Here is a 19,080-nt window from a genome sequence, read left to right on the forward strand (position 1 = left end):
GTCTGTGTCTGTCATAATTATTTATTTTAATGACTGTATTTAATACTTTTAACAAAATGTCCTTATGTGCATTATTTCATTACCTTGTAACTATACATGTTCCATCTATAAGAGTTTAACAAACCGGCAACTTTTTTGAAGAGACCCAATTAAGTTTGTAATATACAACTTGACTGTTAATACTTAATGCATTTATTTATTTCTAATATATCCTCTTATAAACTACTAATAAAAACTGATTTGTGGAAATGTTTGGACCACTGATTTTTAAAAAATGGTTTCAAATAATCTGACCCCTCCAAAACTTAACACATCCACATCTTAACAGGTGACTTGACTGGTTACAACAGTCAAGCAACACATAAGCCTTTAATAATGGATTATCAGTATTTACACTAAATGGTACATTTTGGCAAATGTATTTTTTTCAGGCTAACATCACAAAAATTGTTCTTACCAATAAGTGGCTTATAGAGAATTTGTAGTTAATGATTTTACAAACATTAAAGGTGTTAGATAATTTGCCATCAGTCTATAAGGGCATCGTAGAAAGGGGCACCAGAAAAATTGTTTGCTTTATTTAAAAATTAAAATCTGTGCTAGATGAAGATTTTTAGATTCCTCAGATCCTTGTTCTCAAAAAGTTAAAACCTAAACATTTTAGAAAAACTCAGCCGAGCCAAAATACCAGTTTGGTTCCATTTTCCCAGACTTAGTGAAATCACAATTATACATCCATCCATCTTCTATACCCGCTTTTTCCTGAAAGCCAGAGTCACGGGGATCTGCTGGAGCCTATCCCAGCTCTCTCTCAGGTGAAAGGCAGCAATTATATATATGCCAGTTAAAAGTAATCCTAATTCAAATTTCTTCATATAGCAAAGGAAAATTATTTGAAAGAAAATCAAAGTTTTTTGAAGAGAAGCAGTACATTTTACTCAATTTGAAGACCAGAACTTCTCAGAGAAAAATAAGATGGTTATAAAGAAGAAACTTGGTCTAAAAATGACTTTTCCAAAATATGTCAAAGGGCAATGTCCAGGGTTTTTTTTAATCCAAGGAACAGTTTTTCAACACCATCTCAGTAAGAGACTACTGCAGCTGCTGTTCTCCTTAATCCTTCTCTTTGGTTTCACCACAGTATTGAAGCTTTGATCCATTTATTGTTTCAGGGTTTGTCCAGTGCTTCTTGTACCTGATTTCAGACAATGGCTGTGCGCAACCTTTTTAAATCATTTCTACCTCCGCCGCTGTTATAACACATGTGACATACATTTATTTATTTATTTTATTTTATTTTATTTTATTTTATTTTTGTAACTGGTTGTTTTCATCATCCCTGCACTTTGCTGCGCATTGTTGCGCAGCTTTGACTGTCACGTGACTTGTCTTGTGACAACAGGAAGCAGAAATGACAGCGTGAGGTGCTGCTGGTTTGACTGGCTCTGTTCCGTTCTTTAATTTCCATCTGCAGAAACACACAGATAGCAATGACTTCCATAATAAAAGAAACGCAAAGGTGAGTATGTTTTTTTTTTTTAGTTCAGAGACACAGAGCCCCTTCATTAGCTAACGTTACGGTACCTGCAGCCTGTTTTATTGACACGAAGGCAGACTGACGGATGTCGATACTGTTGATTTGCTGCGTAAATGGACATTAACAAGCAAATGAGCCATATTAGGACTGTCACCATTAAACTGCGTCTTTATCTGGGTTCCTGTCTGCACACTTTCTTTGCAAGATACTCTTGTGATAGCAAACATTGTGGTATGTAGCAGTTAGCTAAGCAGCTACACTTTATACTTTTCACACTCATATTTTGGAAACCCACGACATTCTTCAGGGAAATGTAAATGAAACAAAATCCACAAAGGGTATATTTAATACGTCAAGTTAGAAAGAGGTAAATTGCTTCAGAAATACTCCAGTTTATGCATATGCATCAAAACAAAACAAAACTATGCAACAGTATAATATAAACCAACCACATTTTACATATTGAAGATTGTACATTTGAGTGCAGTAAAATCTACAGGACAAACAACAGTTATGTATGAGAGAAAAACTAGGTCAAGCAGTCACAGTTTTTCTGAATGGGTAGTTTCAGTGTGTGCAGCAGTGCCTACTGATTTTTGGGCTCGAACTTGTGATAAGTTTCATTATTGATTGATCTGCTGATTATCATCTCAGTTAGCTGGTAATGTACAGCACTGTGCAGATGTTTTAGGCACTTTATGTGTTTTAGATTCTTATCACATAAAACCATCAGGTGTCTGATTGATCCCAGGTTCATTGTGCATGACAAGTCCATAAAGTACCCATTACAGTTCATGAAGAACTATTTTCAGGGGCAAGAAAAACCTGGAGTCTTGCAGCAGATTGTCTGACCCACGCAGAGCCCTGGTCTCAGCAGTGTGGTGTCAGTCTGGGATTATATGAAGCGACAGAAACACTGGGACAGCCTGAATCTATAGAAGATCTACAGCAGCTTCTCCAAGGTGCTGCCAAGTACCAGGAGAAACTGTGTGCAGGTCAAACCAAAGAGAACTGCTGCTGGTTTAAGGGCAAAGGGGGGAGCTGCAAATACTGATTAGATTAGATTTAGGTTTAGTTCCATTTATTGCGTTTGGTATGAAGTTAATTTATAAATGAAAACACAATTTATGTCATTTATATCAAAAGCATCCCCTGTGTATTTTTAGTGCCTAAAGCTTTTGCATAGTGCTGTGCTTATAAAATGTAAGAAATAATGTTGTCTTAAATGTATTGTTTTGACTTATTATGTCAGATAACCATTTTAAAAAAAGCAGTACTTCAGTGTTTGTAGTACCGCTAATTGATTTGAGTAACAATTTTAAATGCTTCTTGTTGATTTTTATTTTGACATTATGGCATCACTGTTTTAATTTTAATACACATATACTGTATGCTGTGTAGCTACTGACATGGTTTTGTGTACAGCATGTTTACTTTGCAGGAGGTAGTGTTTGTGTAATCGTCTTTATATTCATATGTATTTATACGGCACCCCAATTTAGGCTGCTATGCACTTTTAACATTGATGTGTATAGAGTTACATTTGAAATATATCATCAGACTTGGCTTAACTAAACTAAAGATCCGAATGCGTTCTGCACTCTCTCATTAACACAGCTCTTCTTTCCAAACAGCATAAAAGACGCCGTGACTTGCATCAACACGATTGATGTGAACAAGTTCTCCAGGCTGATCTCCCGCATCATACAAAAGCTTCATCTGAAGGTACAGAGACTGCACAGTGTTATCCCTGCCAAAGACAAGAGGCTTTTGAGGCTTGTGCAGCAAAGCTGTAGTGCCAGAGAGAACAGTGCATGCATAATGACTTAGCTGATGCTGGAGCCGTCAGTGAGACTTGGCTCTAATGAGTGCACACACAGGCTTGGCCCAGTTGATCGTTCTTAGTTGACTTTCAAAAAGTTCACTCCAAAATAGTTTGTGATTAATTTCTAAAGAGTTATTATTACCTTTTTGTGAAGTTTCAGTCTGTACCGTCAGATGGCACCATCACTGTTGCGAGTTGCAATAGCTAGGAAGCTCAGGAACTCATAAGTTCATAAGTTTTAGAAAAACATTAAATAAGCTTTAAGGAATGATCACTTTTAATTTAACCCATCTATTTTCTGCAACCTGTTTGGGTCCCGATTGTGTCAACAGTGTTGTATTGTTTTGGTTTATTATTATTAATTTGTGTCTGCTTTCTGTGTCAGCAGCTGTGTTGCTATGGTATCATAACTTACTTCTTATTTAACTATAAAAATCCATTGCACTGATGACATTTTTGATGCTCTAACTAAATGTTGGGCTTTTTTTTTTTATTTTAAATAATTTTGTAGCAATAAAATCTCCTATGCCACTTAGGCTCAGTCAGTCAGAGATCAATCTTTTTGAGGAGTTTTTCATATCAACACAGTAAAGAATGTTTTTTTTCACAGGAAGAGCGGACATTCAGCGAAGAAGAGGAGCAAAAACTCCAGACTGCTCTCTCGCTGGATAAACAGGCTCTCAGTCTAGTCCTGGAAACATCTGCTTTCATACTAGAGCAGGTGAGACATGGTTTTCTGACATCTTTTGTTTATAACATGAACACTTATTTTGCAATGTTGTCATTTTTTTTGGAATTTGTCTTATCTTTGTTCTTTAGGAAAATTATTTTTAGGGGTCAAGTGTTAACATGCAGAGTCACTGTTATGATCTACATTAGCTGTACAGGTTCCCCCCAAGAGGCAATTTCTGATGGCAAAGGACCCAGTTTGGTTTGAGTGTGTATATCACTTTGCCTTCTGTGTTCATGAAAAGAGACAAATTGCCACAGCTGGACGATTTTGTTGATGTGCATGTTTCCAGTAACTCAGTATGTGGAGAAAGAACATCACTCTAAATACAGCTGGAAAGACAGTCGCTAGCATAGTGTCACATATGTTCCTGTTAGTGTGGAGAACCCATTTCTCCAGCTGGTGTCACTGTTGTATTGTTGTCTATCAAGTTATTGCATTGCAGCAGTGTTAAGTGCACAGTACACAGTAATAGGTCTGTAAAAGAAGCCTGTAAAGCATAGTTAATAGTAGCATTTATTTTACTGTACACTGTATTTCCCCTCCTCTGCAGGCAGTGTATCACAATGTGAAGCCAGCATCTCTGCAGCAGCAGCTGGAGGCGGTTCATCTAAACCCAGACAAGGCTGAGGTTTTCTCTCAAATCTGGTCCACCAATGGACCTGAGCTGGTGGAGAAGCTAAAGCACAATACATTTGCCCCAAGGAAGGTAAGGCTAAGAAACAAGTTTATTATTCTTTGCGCTTTGTTACCATCAGTGTGTTTTGCTGCAACTCTAAATTTTGTCTGCAATTACTGTGATTGCAGTGTAAACCAAAGCCTGACCATGTTTTTAAACCCAAGTGTAAAATTAATCCGTTCACAGACACTGAGTAATTATTGGACACACTTCACACTACTTCATCCCCTTGAAGTGAGCAGTGTTTAGTGAGACATGGTAGTAGATTGAGAATCAGCATCGGACTATCCATATTAAGTCTGACCTTCTTTTTTGTGAATTCATTTAACTGTTTATGTTACAAAGAGTTATTTCAGCAGCTCACACAAGTTGTCACATTAATTTTAAAATCTGCCCCCCCTCTGGAACTTGATTAAGCAGTGACACTTCAAACAGCGTTCCTTTCAAAGTCAGGGGAATTAAGATCTAACACAGAATAAATCAGCTGCATGTTTGCATCAGTGACATTATGGTTGTTGCTGCTGTCATAAACTCGCACATCTGACTTGTCAATGTCTCACACGTCTGCGTTCTCCCATGCATTGCTGCCAGGAAGCTGTACTAGTCATTGATCCTAAAGATGACCTCTGCTTTGACATTGGGCAGTAGTTAAGTCACACAAGACACTGTATATAACTCATTTGTTTTCTCATTCACTTTTTCTGTTGAATAGAAGGCAGAGTTTCTGAGATTCTGAGTAATATATTAGGCTTTTTTTTTTTTTTTTTTTTTACAGGATTTATAACTTTATTGTATCTGTGTTCTTTCTTTTGCATATGAAGCTATGTCATAAAATTCTTACATTGTCCCATTAGTTAAACTGTGAACACATGTGGGTGATGGTCAAACTGGGGTGAACTATGTAGAGTAATTAGCCTCAATTATAGCTGAAAATATTAGTTGATCAGTCAATTAGTTGCCCAACAGAAAATTAGTTGGCCATTATTTTTACATAAGTATTTCCAACATCGTCATTAATCTAAAATTCCTCTTGAGCATTTGCTGCTAAAATGCTTTCTGAACATCCCAGTTTGTTTATGATGATCACTGGTAGTTGTCTGATTGTCCAGGCCATTAGCAGTTTTAATGAATGCTGCTGTTTCAAGACATGTAAAGGTGTTTTTGTCTGCAGTGAACAGCGCTGATCCCTCTGATTACCTGCTTTTTCTTTTCAAATGATGATGATGGTATTAATAGAAATGAATTAGAGAGGAAGTACAGTACTAATTTAGTCATGTATGTATTACAGAATATTAAAACACAGCATATGTGTTTTTCAATGTATTTTATTGATTAATTTCTCTAAATAGGTAACTAACAACACAGAGCTGTGATGTTTATTCACACTAATGTGGTTGTCATCCCTGTTGTGAATAATGTGGCCTGGCCCTTCCTCACATCACACCTGTCCTTTGATGCTGTGTAAGCATCCAGACCCAATAAGTCACACATGGTTTAATATTATGGCCTCTCTCTGCATCATAAAACACTTAACTGCCCTGCCTTGACTCAGTACTGCAAATCTATCATACTGTTACAGCTTGACTGATGAAATATCTCTCAGTAAATCACTGAGATTGGTGTGAGGAGACACTACAAGACTTTTGCCTGACTTTAGCATTAAATAAGATTTCTTTCTATATTTTGAAATGCTGGAGTAAGGATTATAGAACAGTAGTCTTGTGGCTGGGAAGCAAAGTAACTTTAACTTTGAGAAGCTTAAGGAATATTCTACAGTAGTAAATGTTCACACGTATGATGATGGTAGAGGCATAATCATACAGTTACTTCTTTAGGTTACATACTTAGCGGTTAATGACAAATATTTGGTGGTCAGTTATTAGAATTTTCCATGGCACTATATGGTACATTATAGTAAATTAAATATTTGTTGGTTTTGGATTATTGATGATGTGGTGATGTCAGTGTTTATTGTAGGATATAGTAACGTAATAGACCAAATGGTGAATCACGATGAATAATGAAAAATACCTCTAATGTATCCTGTAATGTTCTCATTTGTGTAATAAAAACAAACTAAAAAGAATGACATGAACAGTGAAAATTAAGTGAAATAGCAAGAACGTAATGAAGAATAAACAATAATAAAATGTCAGTATACCCATATACACCACTGTACATACAGTTATACAGTTTTTCTCTGCTTCTACTATTTTGTGTTAGAAAAGTGGCACTTTGTTTTGTTGTCTCTGAAGATGTGCCTGAGGCATTTTATATCAGCTCTATTTGTGTGTTTTAGCTGGAGTATATCGGCTGGCAGTTGAACCTACAGATGGCCCAATCCAGTCAAGCCAGACTGAAATCTCCCAGTGCTGTCCTTCAGCTCGGGCTCCACAATGAAAACTCTGAGGTATGGACACACACATACAATACAGTAATTGAACATGTCAGCCATTTCTTCTTCTCGCTCTGCTTTGCTAAGACATTCACTTGTCTGTTGTAAACACTCTTACTGCTTAAAGAATCCTTTTTATTCACTGTAATCAGAGAACGCCTTTTGTATATGAGGAGCGACTCCAATCTGGCCTGCTTTTTGTGCTGATAGATGGTAATCCCACTGGTGTCTGTCTTGACCCAGAGGTAGACGTACATCTGGCTCCAAAGTAACTGTAGTGCAAAGACCAGCGATCAGGGAGCTTGTTATCTGAAACCTCCAGGGTCTCTTTGTTCTCTTGAGAGACACACTCACTTCTGTAGCTAGAATTAGACAGCGTATGCATTTGTTAGAGCACCATATTGTAACTAGTTATTTTTTACCACATTTTATGATTTTTGACCTTTGAAGAATAGAATTAGTTGGAAATATTTAATCAAACTTAAGGTTTTATTCTTCTGACAACATCAAATAGGAGCGTATACTAGTAAATAAGATAAGATTAAGCAAGTGATGTTGACATTTTGACATATTTTTGAAATATATTTAGCATTTTGTAAATGCTTCACAGGATGGCTGTTGACATGGATGCTGAACGTTTTAGTTATGGCCTTCAGGCATTTGACTGGTCTCTTTTAAAACCAGTTTTTGTCACAAAATGGTGGGATTGATTTTCTGCCGAGCCCAGATAGTGCTGTTCCAGCTGACTAGTCAAGTGTCTTTCTTATGCGCTGCTTTGTATTCAATCCCTAGAGGACTAAATGTGGAATTAGGCATGACGTATTCAAATTCTTACCGTCTTAAATGTAGAGCTATAGGCATAATCTACAAAAATATATGCTTTTCTTTATCACTGTGAATGCAACAGCAGTGGGATTGTTTTGTTTGGGACTATTTTCTGCTATGTTTTAGGATAGCAAAAAAGGCATTAATTTATTTAAATCCACTTACACAATTCCCCTTGTGGGAGGAGATAGCTGTGGGGCTGAAACAAGGCTGGTTAGAAGTGTAGAGGGATCAACTTCAATAAACATTGCTGATGTGCACAGCTTTTGGTGAGCTTCAGGGGGCACTGTTGTCTCACAAGTTGGAAACATCCCTGGGGGTAGTAAAGTATCAGAGATAGATAGGACACCTCGCTTAACTTTGTATTAAGGCAGGTTGAGTATGCAAAGGTTTTTTTTTTTATTATTATTATTTTCTGAGAGTTTTCTGACAGTAAGTTTGTTTTCTTCCAAACTCTCTGAGAACTGCTCAGCGCAACTTCTGTAATGTCAAAACACTGCAATGACGGAGAAGTAAATTAGTTGCAAATAGAAATGAAATTCAGCTGCAAGTGTCATACTAATTACAGCGCAGATTTATAACACCCTCACTGCAAAAGAGAGAGGAAGAGAAGGAGACAAAACTGCAAGTAGGAGAAATCAGAGAATTTAAGGTGACAGAGGATGGGAGGGGAGGAACTATCAGGGAGAGGGAGAGGAGGTGGAAGCAAAGAAGACGGAATAAAATAATGAAGATAAAGAGGATAAAGTAAAGGAAATGATAGAGAAGGAGAGAAAGGTGATCATGGCCATCTATATATTATTGATTACTTGGAATCCAAAAGGGGAGTTAGATCGCTGTCCCATCTGACCAGCTTCATTAGCACGTCCCCTGAAGAGGAGGAGGAGGAGGAGAAGGAGAAGGAAAAGCAGGACTGCCAGGGAGCTTCACGTTTCCTTTATCAAACAATATGTGACATTTAGTATATCTATAGTACACTAGATAAGGTGTTAGAAGACATGATAAATTAGCAGACTGCTTTTTAGGATATTTACATTTTTTTGAGTGTTTATTGTCAAGGGAATTTCTGTTTTGCTTCTGCCTCCAAAATATGTGGACTAAAGATACATATTGAAATTGTAGATCATTGTTTCTGCTTCCATGCGACAGTCACCCAACCCAGGGGAGCTGCTGTTTCCCTAAAGTGAATTTGTATCATCTTTGGTGGAAGGTTGGTGTTTCCTACAATAAAACTGTACTGAGGAAGAATTTCATTGCATCTGTAAATCCATCACACCTCATTTAGTGTAGAGACCTGTTGCATACCTTCTCTGTTATCCCAAAGGAGAAGCAGCTGAGACACAAAAAGCCTTAAGTGATCTGCTGTCAGAAGGAAAAAAACCTCAGCAAAGAAATGGGGTTTAAGCATTGGATAGAAAAAAGAAGATCAACATGCACAGGAAGGTGATAGGAAGGACAAAGAACAGAGAGAAGAAGATATGGAAGTCAGGAGAATGACAACAGCAAAATGACAGTGGGAGAGGATAAGATGAAGTAAAGGACAGCAAAGTGACAACAAGAATGAGGACGAGTAGGCGAGAATAGGGGATTTTGTGTAAATTTCTCTTGAAAGTCACTGTTGGACATGATAAGTATGTAGTAAAGACAGTAGTGAATTTCAGTACAGTGTATGTGGGAGTGACAATAATAGTAGTTATGTATGAGATGATTCTTTACAAGTGCAGTTGTGTGTGGTTACCCAAGCAGTTGCAGTTATTAATAGTTTGCTGTTTCCCATTTATCAAAACATGAAATGTAGCAAGATTGTGTGCTTTTATCTGTTTTCACTAAGCACACTCTCTTGACTACAGACAATTTTTTTTCTTCACTGCACAAACATAAATAAAGAGATTTTTAATTCCAAGGTGTGCTATCTATTGAGCTTTGGTCTTTGTGGGATAATGCCATGCTTGAAAAGAAACAACTAAAAACAGCAATCAGGGGCTTTCTGCCCAGTACTTCATTGGCTGCTAACTTTTAAGTTGCTGTTGCTTTTGTGTTTAGAGGTCTGAAGAACCAAACACATCTGTTACATCTACTGAAAGCAAAAATGTCCAGAAACAAGGAGCAGAAAAATGTTTTGGTTCATCTCCTCTTAACTTGTTCATAATCCAGATCTTTCTGCTTGTGAACCACTGATTTAGCTAATACATGTTTTAAAGTCTAGTCTGCATGTATTGACACTGTACCATAAAATGCTGACTGATTGAAACAGAGGGTTCTTTTTTGCTCTTTTGTATCCCTCTGTATCCCACTATCTATAGCCTTTAGCCTTCTTTCTCCACAATATCCATCTTCTTTTTATTCAGAAACTTGCAAGTGGACACACTGATGTCACTTTAATGAGTCTGAATGTTGAAATCTCTTGGTGGTCGTGGTATCTCTTTCTTTCTGTGTTGCTGTCCTTTGGAATTAGAATGAGCCACTGCTCTGCCGACCAAGGATAGGATGACATTTATAATACAGAACATCCACTTACAAGGCAGCCACTGCAGATTTCAATATTTATTGTGAACAAGTTTGGTTGCCAAGGCATGTGCTAAGAGCTACTGAGCTAATGTAACTTCTACATGCTTCTACATCAAAGGGTATCTGTAGCTTGATGCAGACTTGATGGGAATTGATAATGCTATGCTCTTTTGAGTTTCAAACCATAAAAGTGGAAAAATACTAAATGTGGCTTTGAGACAAAATTCCAGACAGAGTATTTCGAATGTGGCTCCTATGGCCCATGAACAGTCAATTAATATTTGTAAGCAAGGGCAACATTATCCCGGAGCAGGATCCTCCACTTTACTATAGAGGACACTACTGTTTGTAGAAGTTTGGCATTTTGATTAAAGTAATAACATTCAAGTGCGTCCTTGTTTCATTCCCAGTCTGAAGTTAGTTTTCACTTCCTCTTAGTGCTAAACTGACTAGTTGATCAGCTGATTAGTTGGGGGACGGAAAATAAAACTACAATCATTTTATCAAGCTTGAGTGCTAAGTATGTAAAGATTTGCTGTTCCTGTCTGTTTCTGTCATTTAAAGTTAGTTCTAGCTTTACTCACATCCTCAAGGGGAAGATCAGAGTCTAAAAAGCAGGGTCAGCGTCTTTAAGCTGGTGCAGATACAGTGTCTGGCTCCAGGTTGTGTCAGTATACAAATGGCTTTTTACTGAGAAAAATATTAACTCCTCACTATTCAACCAATTCAGTATACTCAAACACAAAACGGCAGCTTGTCATTTGTCATGTATCTCCAGAAAAGAGGCAGTAACTTTTTTTTTTTCTCCAAAAACTGTTGTTCTTGGTGGAAATGATGCCAGAGGAGTTCAGTAAGATGTGGGAATTAGAGAATAACTCCAGCTGTATCTTGTTTCAGATTTCTCACAGAGTGAGTGTCTCTAAGCATCATAGAAGCCCCGCTGTTAATTGTGCTCATTCATTCACAGGTGTTTCTGAATTGTCAGAAAGATCATATTTCAGCTAGATCAGTGTAGCAGCGTCATTGGCTCTTTCACATTTGCATTATTCTACCTAAACACATGCTCCCATGCTCTTTCTAGCATTTTTCTCTTTCATAGATCTCAAAAACAAATGTCATAATGCAGTTCTTTTTTTCCTCTTTTATTTTTGACATATTCATGAGCAAATTCTTCCATTGTTTGAACTTTTTGTGTCACGTTGTCCCCAGCTAACTCCAAATTGTAAGGTAACTATTTCTAGTTTGTGGAAACCTGCTTGTTTTTGTTATCAAAGCATCAGACATGAAAGACTTTTCTTTTTGTGTTTCTAATTTATTTTCTCCACACTGGCTTACAGCAGTGCTGTAATCACGGAGGAATGGACGCGCTTTGTTTGAAAGCATTCAACAATACACACATATTGAGCCCTATGATAGCTGTGACTTTATTTATTAACACTGTGTGATGAGCAATGCAATTAAACATCCCATTTTGACTTCTGTAGGGAGGTGCTGTGATCAGAGGCTCCCTGAACATTCCTCCCTGCCTCACGTGTCTCTGTCAAACTTGACATCACGAGCAGCAGGCCAAACTTTGAAAGCAACTCAAAGCTGTCTTGATGGGTTATGCAAAGCCCAGTTACTACCTCCCACATGTTGGATCCAACCTTTTCATTTATCATTTGAGGGATTACATGGCTGGATCAATATATTTGAGGGCTCTGATGTGAATGCTACCAAGTTCAAATCCTTCACACCAAGCCACCCACCAGCCTGGAAGGACAAAGGCAGCTTTGTCTTAATCTCTACTTGCTTTGCGCTACAAGCCCCAAGATGCTTTGTTGCTTTGTGTGCACATCTTTTTCAGGATCTCCCTTTCTCTCTCCATCTCTCTCTCTCTTTCTCCATCTCTCCCTCGCCCTCCCCCTTTCCCACTGGTGATTTGTTTTTCTTCTGTGGGATTTGGGATCCTATTCATTGAGGGCACATTGTTCAGCTCTTATCCATTCCACAGGATGGGCCCCGAGAGGCAGAATGGGTGACTATGGGTGCTCTCGTCTCTCCAGTCTCCCTCTCTCTCTCTCTCCCCAGCTCCTCACCACCCCAGGCCTTGTTCATTGCCATACGATGATGTCATGGCTTTTATTTATTCTGGGGGTACCCACTGATTCTCTCTCCCTATTACATACTCTCTATATCTCCCTCTTTTACCCACCCTTCCTCCCCCATAACCTTCACTCCTGTTTTCTCCCATCAGTCTCTTTTCCAGATTCTTTTGCCTCTCACAAGGCGCCAGGGGGATTTGGGGATGTTTGGATGTTGTTCAGCAAACCCACGGTACATATTTGACACCCAGGCAGGGAAGCCATCAACCCCACAAATCCAACTGCAGCTCCCATTTAAATCTCACTGATTTAATGTCTATGTTTTATTCGCACATCTCCCGCTCCTGTGATCAGCTTTTATTTGCTTCTGATTATTCAGCCTGTTTTGTTTCACATCCAGAAGTAATCATTGATCCCCTCATAATGTGCTGCCAATTTGCCCTAGCTGGTAGCAATGGTAAGAGTGCATAAGCCTGAGATTTCCATATGTGCATGTGTGTTTTTTCTTTCTTCATTTTAGTTATTTGGAGTTTACTTCAGAGAGGCTGCTCTGCCTCTTGGCTGAACCATGCTGGGGTGAGAAATCTATTTCAGTTTAAACAAGACGCACTGATTGCAGAAGCGAAGAGCCAAATCACATCCATTCATTCCAGTGGAAGTTGGCTGATAGGCATACACAGGGTAAAACGGCTGGGCGTTTTTGTTCAAATGCCAAATATTTGTAATAATGCAGATATATTATCACATCATGAACAGGTTTATTTATTCATGTTGTTTCTGTTTTGATTGCTGTAGTGTTTTTTTGTTTTTTTATTGTGCTGCATTTCATGTTGACAACAGTTGTCTTTGCTTGTATCCCGTCATGGCAGGGTATAATGACAGTGAAAGGATATGAGCCATAGGCCTCTTCCTTTCCTTGAATTAATGATTATAATGAGTGGGTTAGAGCCTGGTGGTGTTGTCATCTGACATGCAATGATAGGGCACAATGCTTTCTCCGCCTGTATCAACACATTGTCACCAGTGTACTATGAAACATCAAACCTCTTTGATGTTAGAGTTGTATTTGACTGTTTTGTTGAAAGATAAAATGTTGCTTTAGAGAAAGGCCTTGACAGGTGTTTGAAATATAGGGCTGGGTACTGCAGATGGAATGCATGAGTTATGGTACTGATGCCTTTCGATATTTTACACCATATCCAGCAGGCAACATCAGGAAAGCAGCATGGTAGCGCAGCAGCAGCAGCAGCAGCAGCAGCAGCTTTATTCCTCAGTGTCTACACAGGATGTGTTGAGGTACAGTAGTTATTGTAGGTCATCTAGGTTTTGGCACTGACCAGAATATGCAGTCGTTGTTGAGAAATAGTGATATGTTATAGTGAGAAAGTGTGCCTGTGTTGATTAAAATAAAAGTGCATCTGTTCCATCAGATGCAGTTGAGACAGATCACTGAAACCTCCGGTGTAGGCAAAGCTTTATTGTAAGAAAGAAATATGTGATATTTTGCAAAACATAATTTAATAAAAGAATCTGACTTCTCAAATGTCAGATGATGTCTAAACACCATCTGCCATACAAGACTTTTAAAAATAAAATATGGAATATAACTGCAAATACATTTTGGCATGAGCTGAATAGCATTGTCAATAAATGGAAAACATCATTGTTTCTAGTCAGAACTTCAATAGATTTATTGATGACACCATGTTTATGTCTGGCATTAAACCATTGGTTATTTTTTGCTTTATTGGAGGGGCAGCTGATGTTGTCTCCTCGAAGCTGTATTGTAATCTTCCTAACTCTGTCTCTCTCATTATCTTTCTGTTGCTTTCTCTCTCTCCCCCTCTCTCTCTCTCTCACACACACACACACACAAATACACAAATTTTAGTCCTCCCCTTTCTCTCTCCTTGTGTATAAGAGCGACACTGTCTACATACCATGGGGGCACAGGCTGGCTGCCTTGGCAATCTTCTTACTCTGTCACACAGTGGAAAAACAGTCCTTACAGTTGTGAATAGCAGCCGTTACTTGTGTTTTGCAAGAACTTTCTTTTACATACACGCACACATAGATACAAATCCACACACAGCTTTGTTGCCCATGACCCGCACTCCAACCTTGTGCCAGCCTAATACATTAAAATGCATACTGTTTCAAAATGGAGGCCTTGGCTGAAGGGGTTGAGTGCCACTTATCCTAGAACCTGGCACACTGATAGTTAGTTAAGGCTTGCACTACAAGATATTGGCTAGCTTCAGCTTGTATTTAAGCCACCCCACACACATTTAGAAGATTACGGTTTGACACAGCTTTTTTAGGTGCCTTCTCAATGTCATGCTGCAGTAAGTAGATCCAAAGTTAAACATGAACAAAGAAACTTAAGGTTTTTTTATGTTATTATTATTGTTTTTTGTTTGTTTGTTTGTTTGTTTTACATTGGAAAACTAGCAAAGAAGAGAAGATCAGATTGAGAGAAGGGGGGGGGGACTGCACTGCACTGCAATAAGTTGTGCTCACATTCATATGTGTCACCCGCAGAGACCACTTGTCTGTTGAGGCACAAGAAACTTTTGTGGTTTGTTGATCATTGGGATAGGTCTGGGTGCATTATGCAAAAAGAGCCATATCTCAAGTGGATATCTCTAATAGTAGTTCACATCATGAATTCAGTATGGTTCCATTATACTTCTCACCTCTGGTAGCTGTTCTTCATTTAAAAAATCATTTCCCTTCCCTGTTGGAAAGTAGACAGTGTGTATGGGCTTGGCAGCAGAGGCTGATACCAGACACGGCACCTTCCCTCTTTTCTCCATATCAGGCAGCGGTAATTAGCTGCAACCACCATAATCATTTTGGTATGGCTCACACACAGCTTGTGTTCTTTGGCTTGTTTATTTTGGTGCTGGAGCCGTTCAGTGTCTCAATTCTCCCTGGCTCTGCAGCATCAGCCTTCTTGATTTAGATGCTTTTAAACGTGAGCATTTATTTTGGGTTTAATTTATTTTGCAAACTGCAGCTTTATTTGGTTCAAAGTGCATGTTAATGTGTTGGCATCAAGCACACCAGCACCTTATAAATGTCATTATTAAAGTTGTCTCATATTGTCTCATATTGTAGTATGGACAGGGACAACATCGCAGCAAGGTTAACAGACTAAACGTCCACAGCTTTTCTGTGCTAATTCAGTTCATTAGTCAATAAGAAGACATACAGGTGTCATAATTGACATATATAGCATATAATTGTGTGGACTGATGACTCTGTAAGTAGGTTAAGGTTTGCACTGCTACAGCCCAAGAGTTTATGTAGCCTTGGTTACCAAGTAGCCTTTTTTGACCTTCACATCAAAATTTTCTGACAAAAGCAACAGAATTTTTTAGTAATGACATCATGTGACTGACATAACTGAAAGATAAGTGATTAAAGAGAGAATGTAAGGTAAGAGAATGACACTTTACCCCGCTACGACAATGGAGAACTAGCAATGTACTAAAAATAAAAGTCTCTGACTTAAAAAAAAGCTCTGGCTTATTTATCTAATAATAATTAATAAATAAATAACGCAAAAAAATGACTGTCAAGTTGTTGCAGAATTTTTAAGGAATATCTGGCATCAAATACATAGTTTTGTTTCAGCATTTGAATACGTTTAATGTGAAGTAGCAATAGCAATAATTTTGAAATGTTCCATTTGCTCTAATTTAAGATAAGATAAGATAAGACAGAACCTCATTAGTCCCAGAGGAAATTCTTGTGCCAGACTGCTCCAAGAGCAAAGAGAGTAATAAAATATACAAAATAATAAAATGGCTTAATAAGTAAAGTGGAATTGGGAATAATCCATAATGTCCACAAGTAGACATAAAATGTACAACTGAGTGAGAGGTAGAACTCCACACCCAGTTCTTATGAGAATAACCACAACCAGATCCTGATGTAGCATTGTAGCATTGCTAAGTGATACTGCATATGATCTTGCACATGAAAATCACTAACGGATACTGCACATGAAATGGATGTTGCCCGTAAAATCTCTAATTGATATTGCACATGATGTTGAGGGACTGTGGCATACTAATTGCAAATTGCACACTTGTAATTTCTAGTCCGTGATCTTTATTTTAGAACACCTCCCAACAGAAGGGGGAGGAGTTATAGAACAGATGGGGAACCCTGGAGCTGACACTGAACAAGAGGGAGATCACCATTCTATCGCAGGACTTACACATGTAGAGACAAACACCTACATTAGCATTTGCACCTTGAATCCAGCAGAGAAATAGTAAAATGTTCCACTGACAATAAAAACTAAATATATAAATACATTGAATGGTTGCTCCTGAGAGATGGCAACCAAATTTAATTTCCTTAAAATCTAAAGGATTATAATGGATAATGTGTGATTATATTGTTTTCATCATAATTTACTATTTTTTTTTATGTTTACATATAGACAGCAAGCTTTTAGAAAATTAATGTTAGCCAGTGTGCCAGAGCCTGATTTACATTTTTAAGGCATTTTCAGTTGTATCCTCGCTGGTGTGGGCATGGCCTAAATTCAAGAGTTGAAAGGCTTGAGGTTTGAGCTGAAAGTCTTGTAAACAGTAAGCCTTGGATAAATAGTCTCTGCCCACGGATGAACAGCCAGCTCTAGTCATTCCAATTCAGGGTTCGGCATTTCTTAGGTGCTTAATATGTTTTGTCTCCTTCCAGTGATTGCAGCCTCTGTGTAGGAAGTGTGACGGGTGTGAACAAACAATGTGAAAACACCAAGCTATTTCTAGGCATTTATTTTTCTTAGCGAGGTGACATTCAAACAGAAGATATTGTACATGGTGCTTTAAACCACAAATTAGTTGGTTTTTTTATTATTATTTTAGGGGCAGTTTTTGCCTTTATTTGATAAAGTGGAGATAGACAGGAAATTAGGGGCGAGAGCAAGGGAAGACATGCAGGTCATATGATGGCGGGCTCGGGAGTCGAACCGGTGTCCCCTGCGTATATGGATGGGCGCGCCCACTGCTTCCCCCCCCACTGCTTTCCCTTGTCTTTATTCAGTTTTTTGTCTTGTTCTACTATTCTGTCTCTTGATGACACTATAAGCATTCATTGGTGTGACTATAGGCCATATACAACACAAACAGAAGTAGTTCTGTTTACATTTTCTGAAACAGAAAGCCTCCCGTAAGCGGAACAGCAACAGTGGCAGCAGGTATTGATTCTGGACTGGAAATAGCTCTGTATGTGGATCAAAAGCTTTAACATTTTCCTATTGTTATTGCAGTAAAAAGCATGATAGTGGGAGGGAGAGTGGTTTGTGAAACTTTAATTCAGGTCAAGGCAATCCATAGCATGGATGGTTTACAGTCAAGTTACAGATTTTAGTGATGTGCATGTAAACTGCTACAGCCCCATCAGTCCTCTATCACCATGATATTTTAATACTTAATTCTCTTTCAAGTGTGCAAATTTACACATTCCTACAAGTGCACTACTACAGTCACAAAAATCCCCTATTCCTCCAAATTTTGTTGCACATCCTTTGGTTTTTGCACTCTGTTCGAGCTGAAAGAATGAATGAGACGCAACACGTAGTGTGTGTGCAGTTAGTGAGAAAAGGCTATTTTTGACTGCTCTAAAGGATGAATCACCGTGACAATAATAGATAAAAAGTATTCTTTTGTCACTTTGTCAAAACACTTCTCTCACTCCACCATTCCCACATCTACAGCATTTCTTACTGTGCTTACCTTGCCATCTCTCATCTACCTTGTTTTACTCTGTTGTTTTTTTTACCTCTTAATGAACACCCCACATGTGCATGGTTCGTTTGTCTTTGTGATAATTGGGACAGACATCACATTAATAGTTAAAGCTCATGACAGTTTGTGTTTAGATCACCACATATGTCATCTGCTATTATCACTATGTAGCATTTTAATTACAGTACATACCTGCCCTATCAATAATGGAGGTCTTGAGACTTAGTATACTGTATATTGTATGTATTGTCTTAGTTGTATCTTAGTATGTCCTATTATTAAGAAAATGTGACTGTTATTTGTTTATTATTTTAAATTGGCAATTTAATTGTAAATTCTTACAGAAGAAGCACTTGTTGCTTTTCATGGCTGCATTCATTTTGATTAACCTGCTGACTATATAGTATATGAGTCATTAACAGCATCAGTAAATAAAACTGTGTTTTGAATTGTCTGTTAGCATCTAAAAGCACCTCTCCCCATACAAAATTGTTGGTATCCAGCATTTTTCTAACTTGATAGAAACTGTGATCCCCCTTAAAGCAAGAATTGGCCAGATGTGGGAAATGTTGTCTTTTCACACAACTAAAAACAATGTGAGGTAGCTTTCAGATGGCTTGTTTTGTCTGACCCACAGTGCACTACCCAAAAATTATTTAAATTTAATTTACAATGATATAGAATTGAGAAAGTTACAAGATCCTTACATTTGAGTATATATATGTGTGTGTA

At 38.1% G+C, this 19,080-nt stretch overlaps 1 protein-coding gene across 1 annotated transcript in view; it reads left to right on the top strand.

Moving 5' to 3' along the window:
* Window positions 1-1,384: 1,384 nt before the first annotated feature.
* The window catches only part of commd10 (COMM domain containing 10), a 49,957-nt gene continuing 32,261 nt past the window's right edge, over window positions 1,385-19,080 (top strand). The window contains exons 1-5 of the mRNA XM_026322594.1: window positions 1,385-1,519; window positions 3,172-3,262; window positions 3,973-4,083; window positions 4,646-4,801; window positions 7,071-7,181. Coding sequence (XP_026178379.1) covers window positions 1,491-1,519; window positions 3,172-3,262; window positions 3,973-4,083; window positions 4,646-4,801; window positions 7,071-7,181 — 498 coding nt within the window. The 5' untranslated portion in view covers window positions 1,385-1,490. The remainder of the gene's footprint in view (window positions 1,520-3,171; window positions 3,263-3,972; window positions 4,084-4,645; window positions 4,802-7,070; window positions 7,182-19,080) is intronic.

Source organism: Mastacembelus armatus, chromosome 9 (assembly GCF_900324485.2).
Source record: "Mastacembelus armatus chromosome 9, fMasArm1.2, whole genome shotgun sequence".
NCBI classification, from domain to species: domain Eukaryota; kingdom Metazoa; phylum Chordata; class Actinopteri; order Synbranchiformes; family Mastacembelidae; genus Mastacembelus; species Mastacembelus armatus.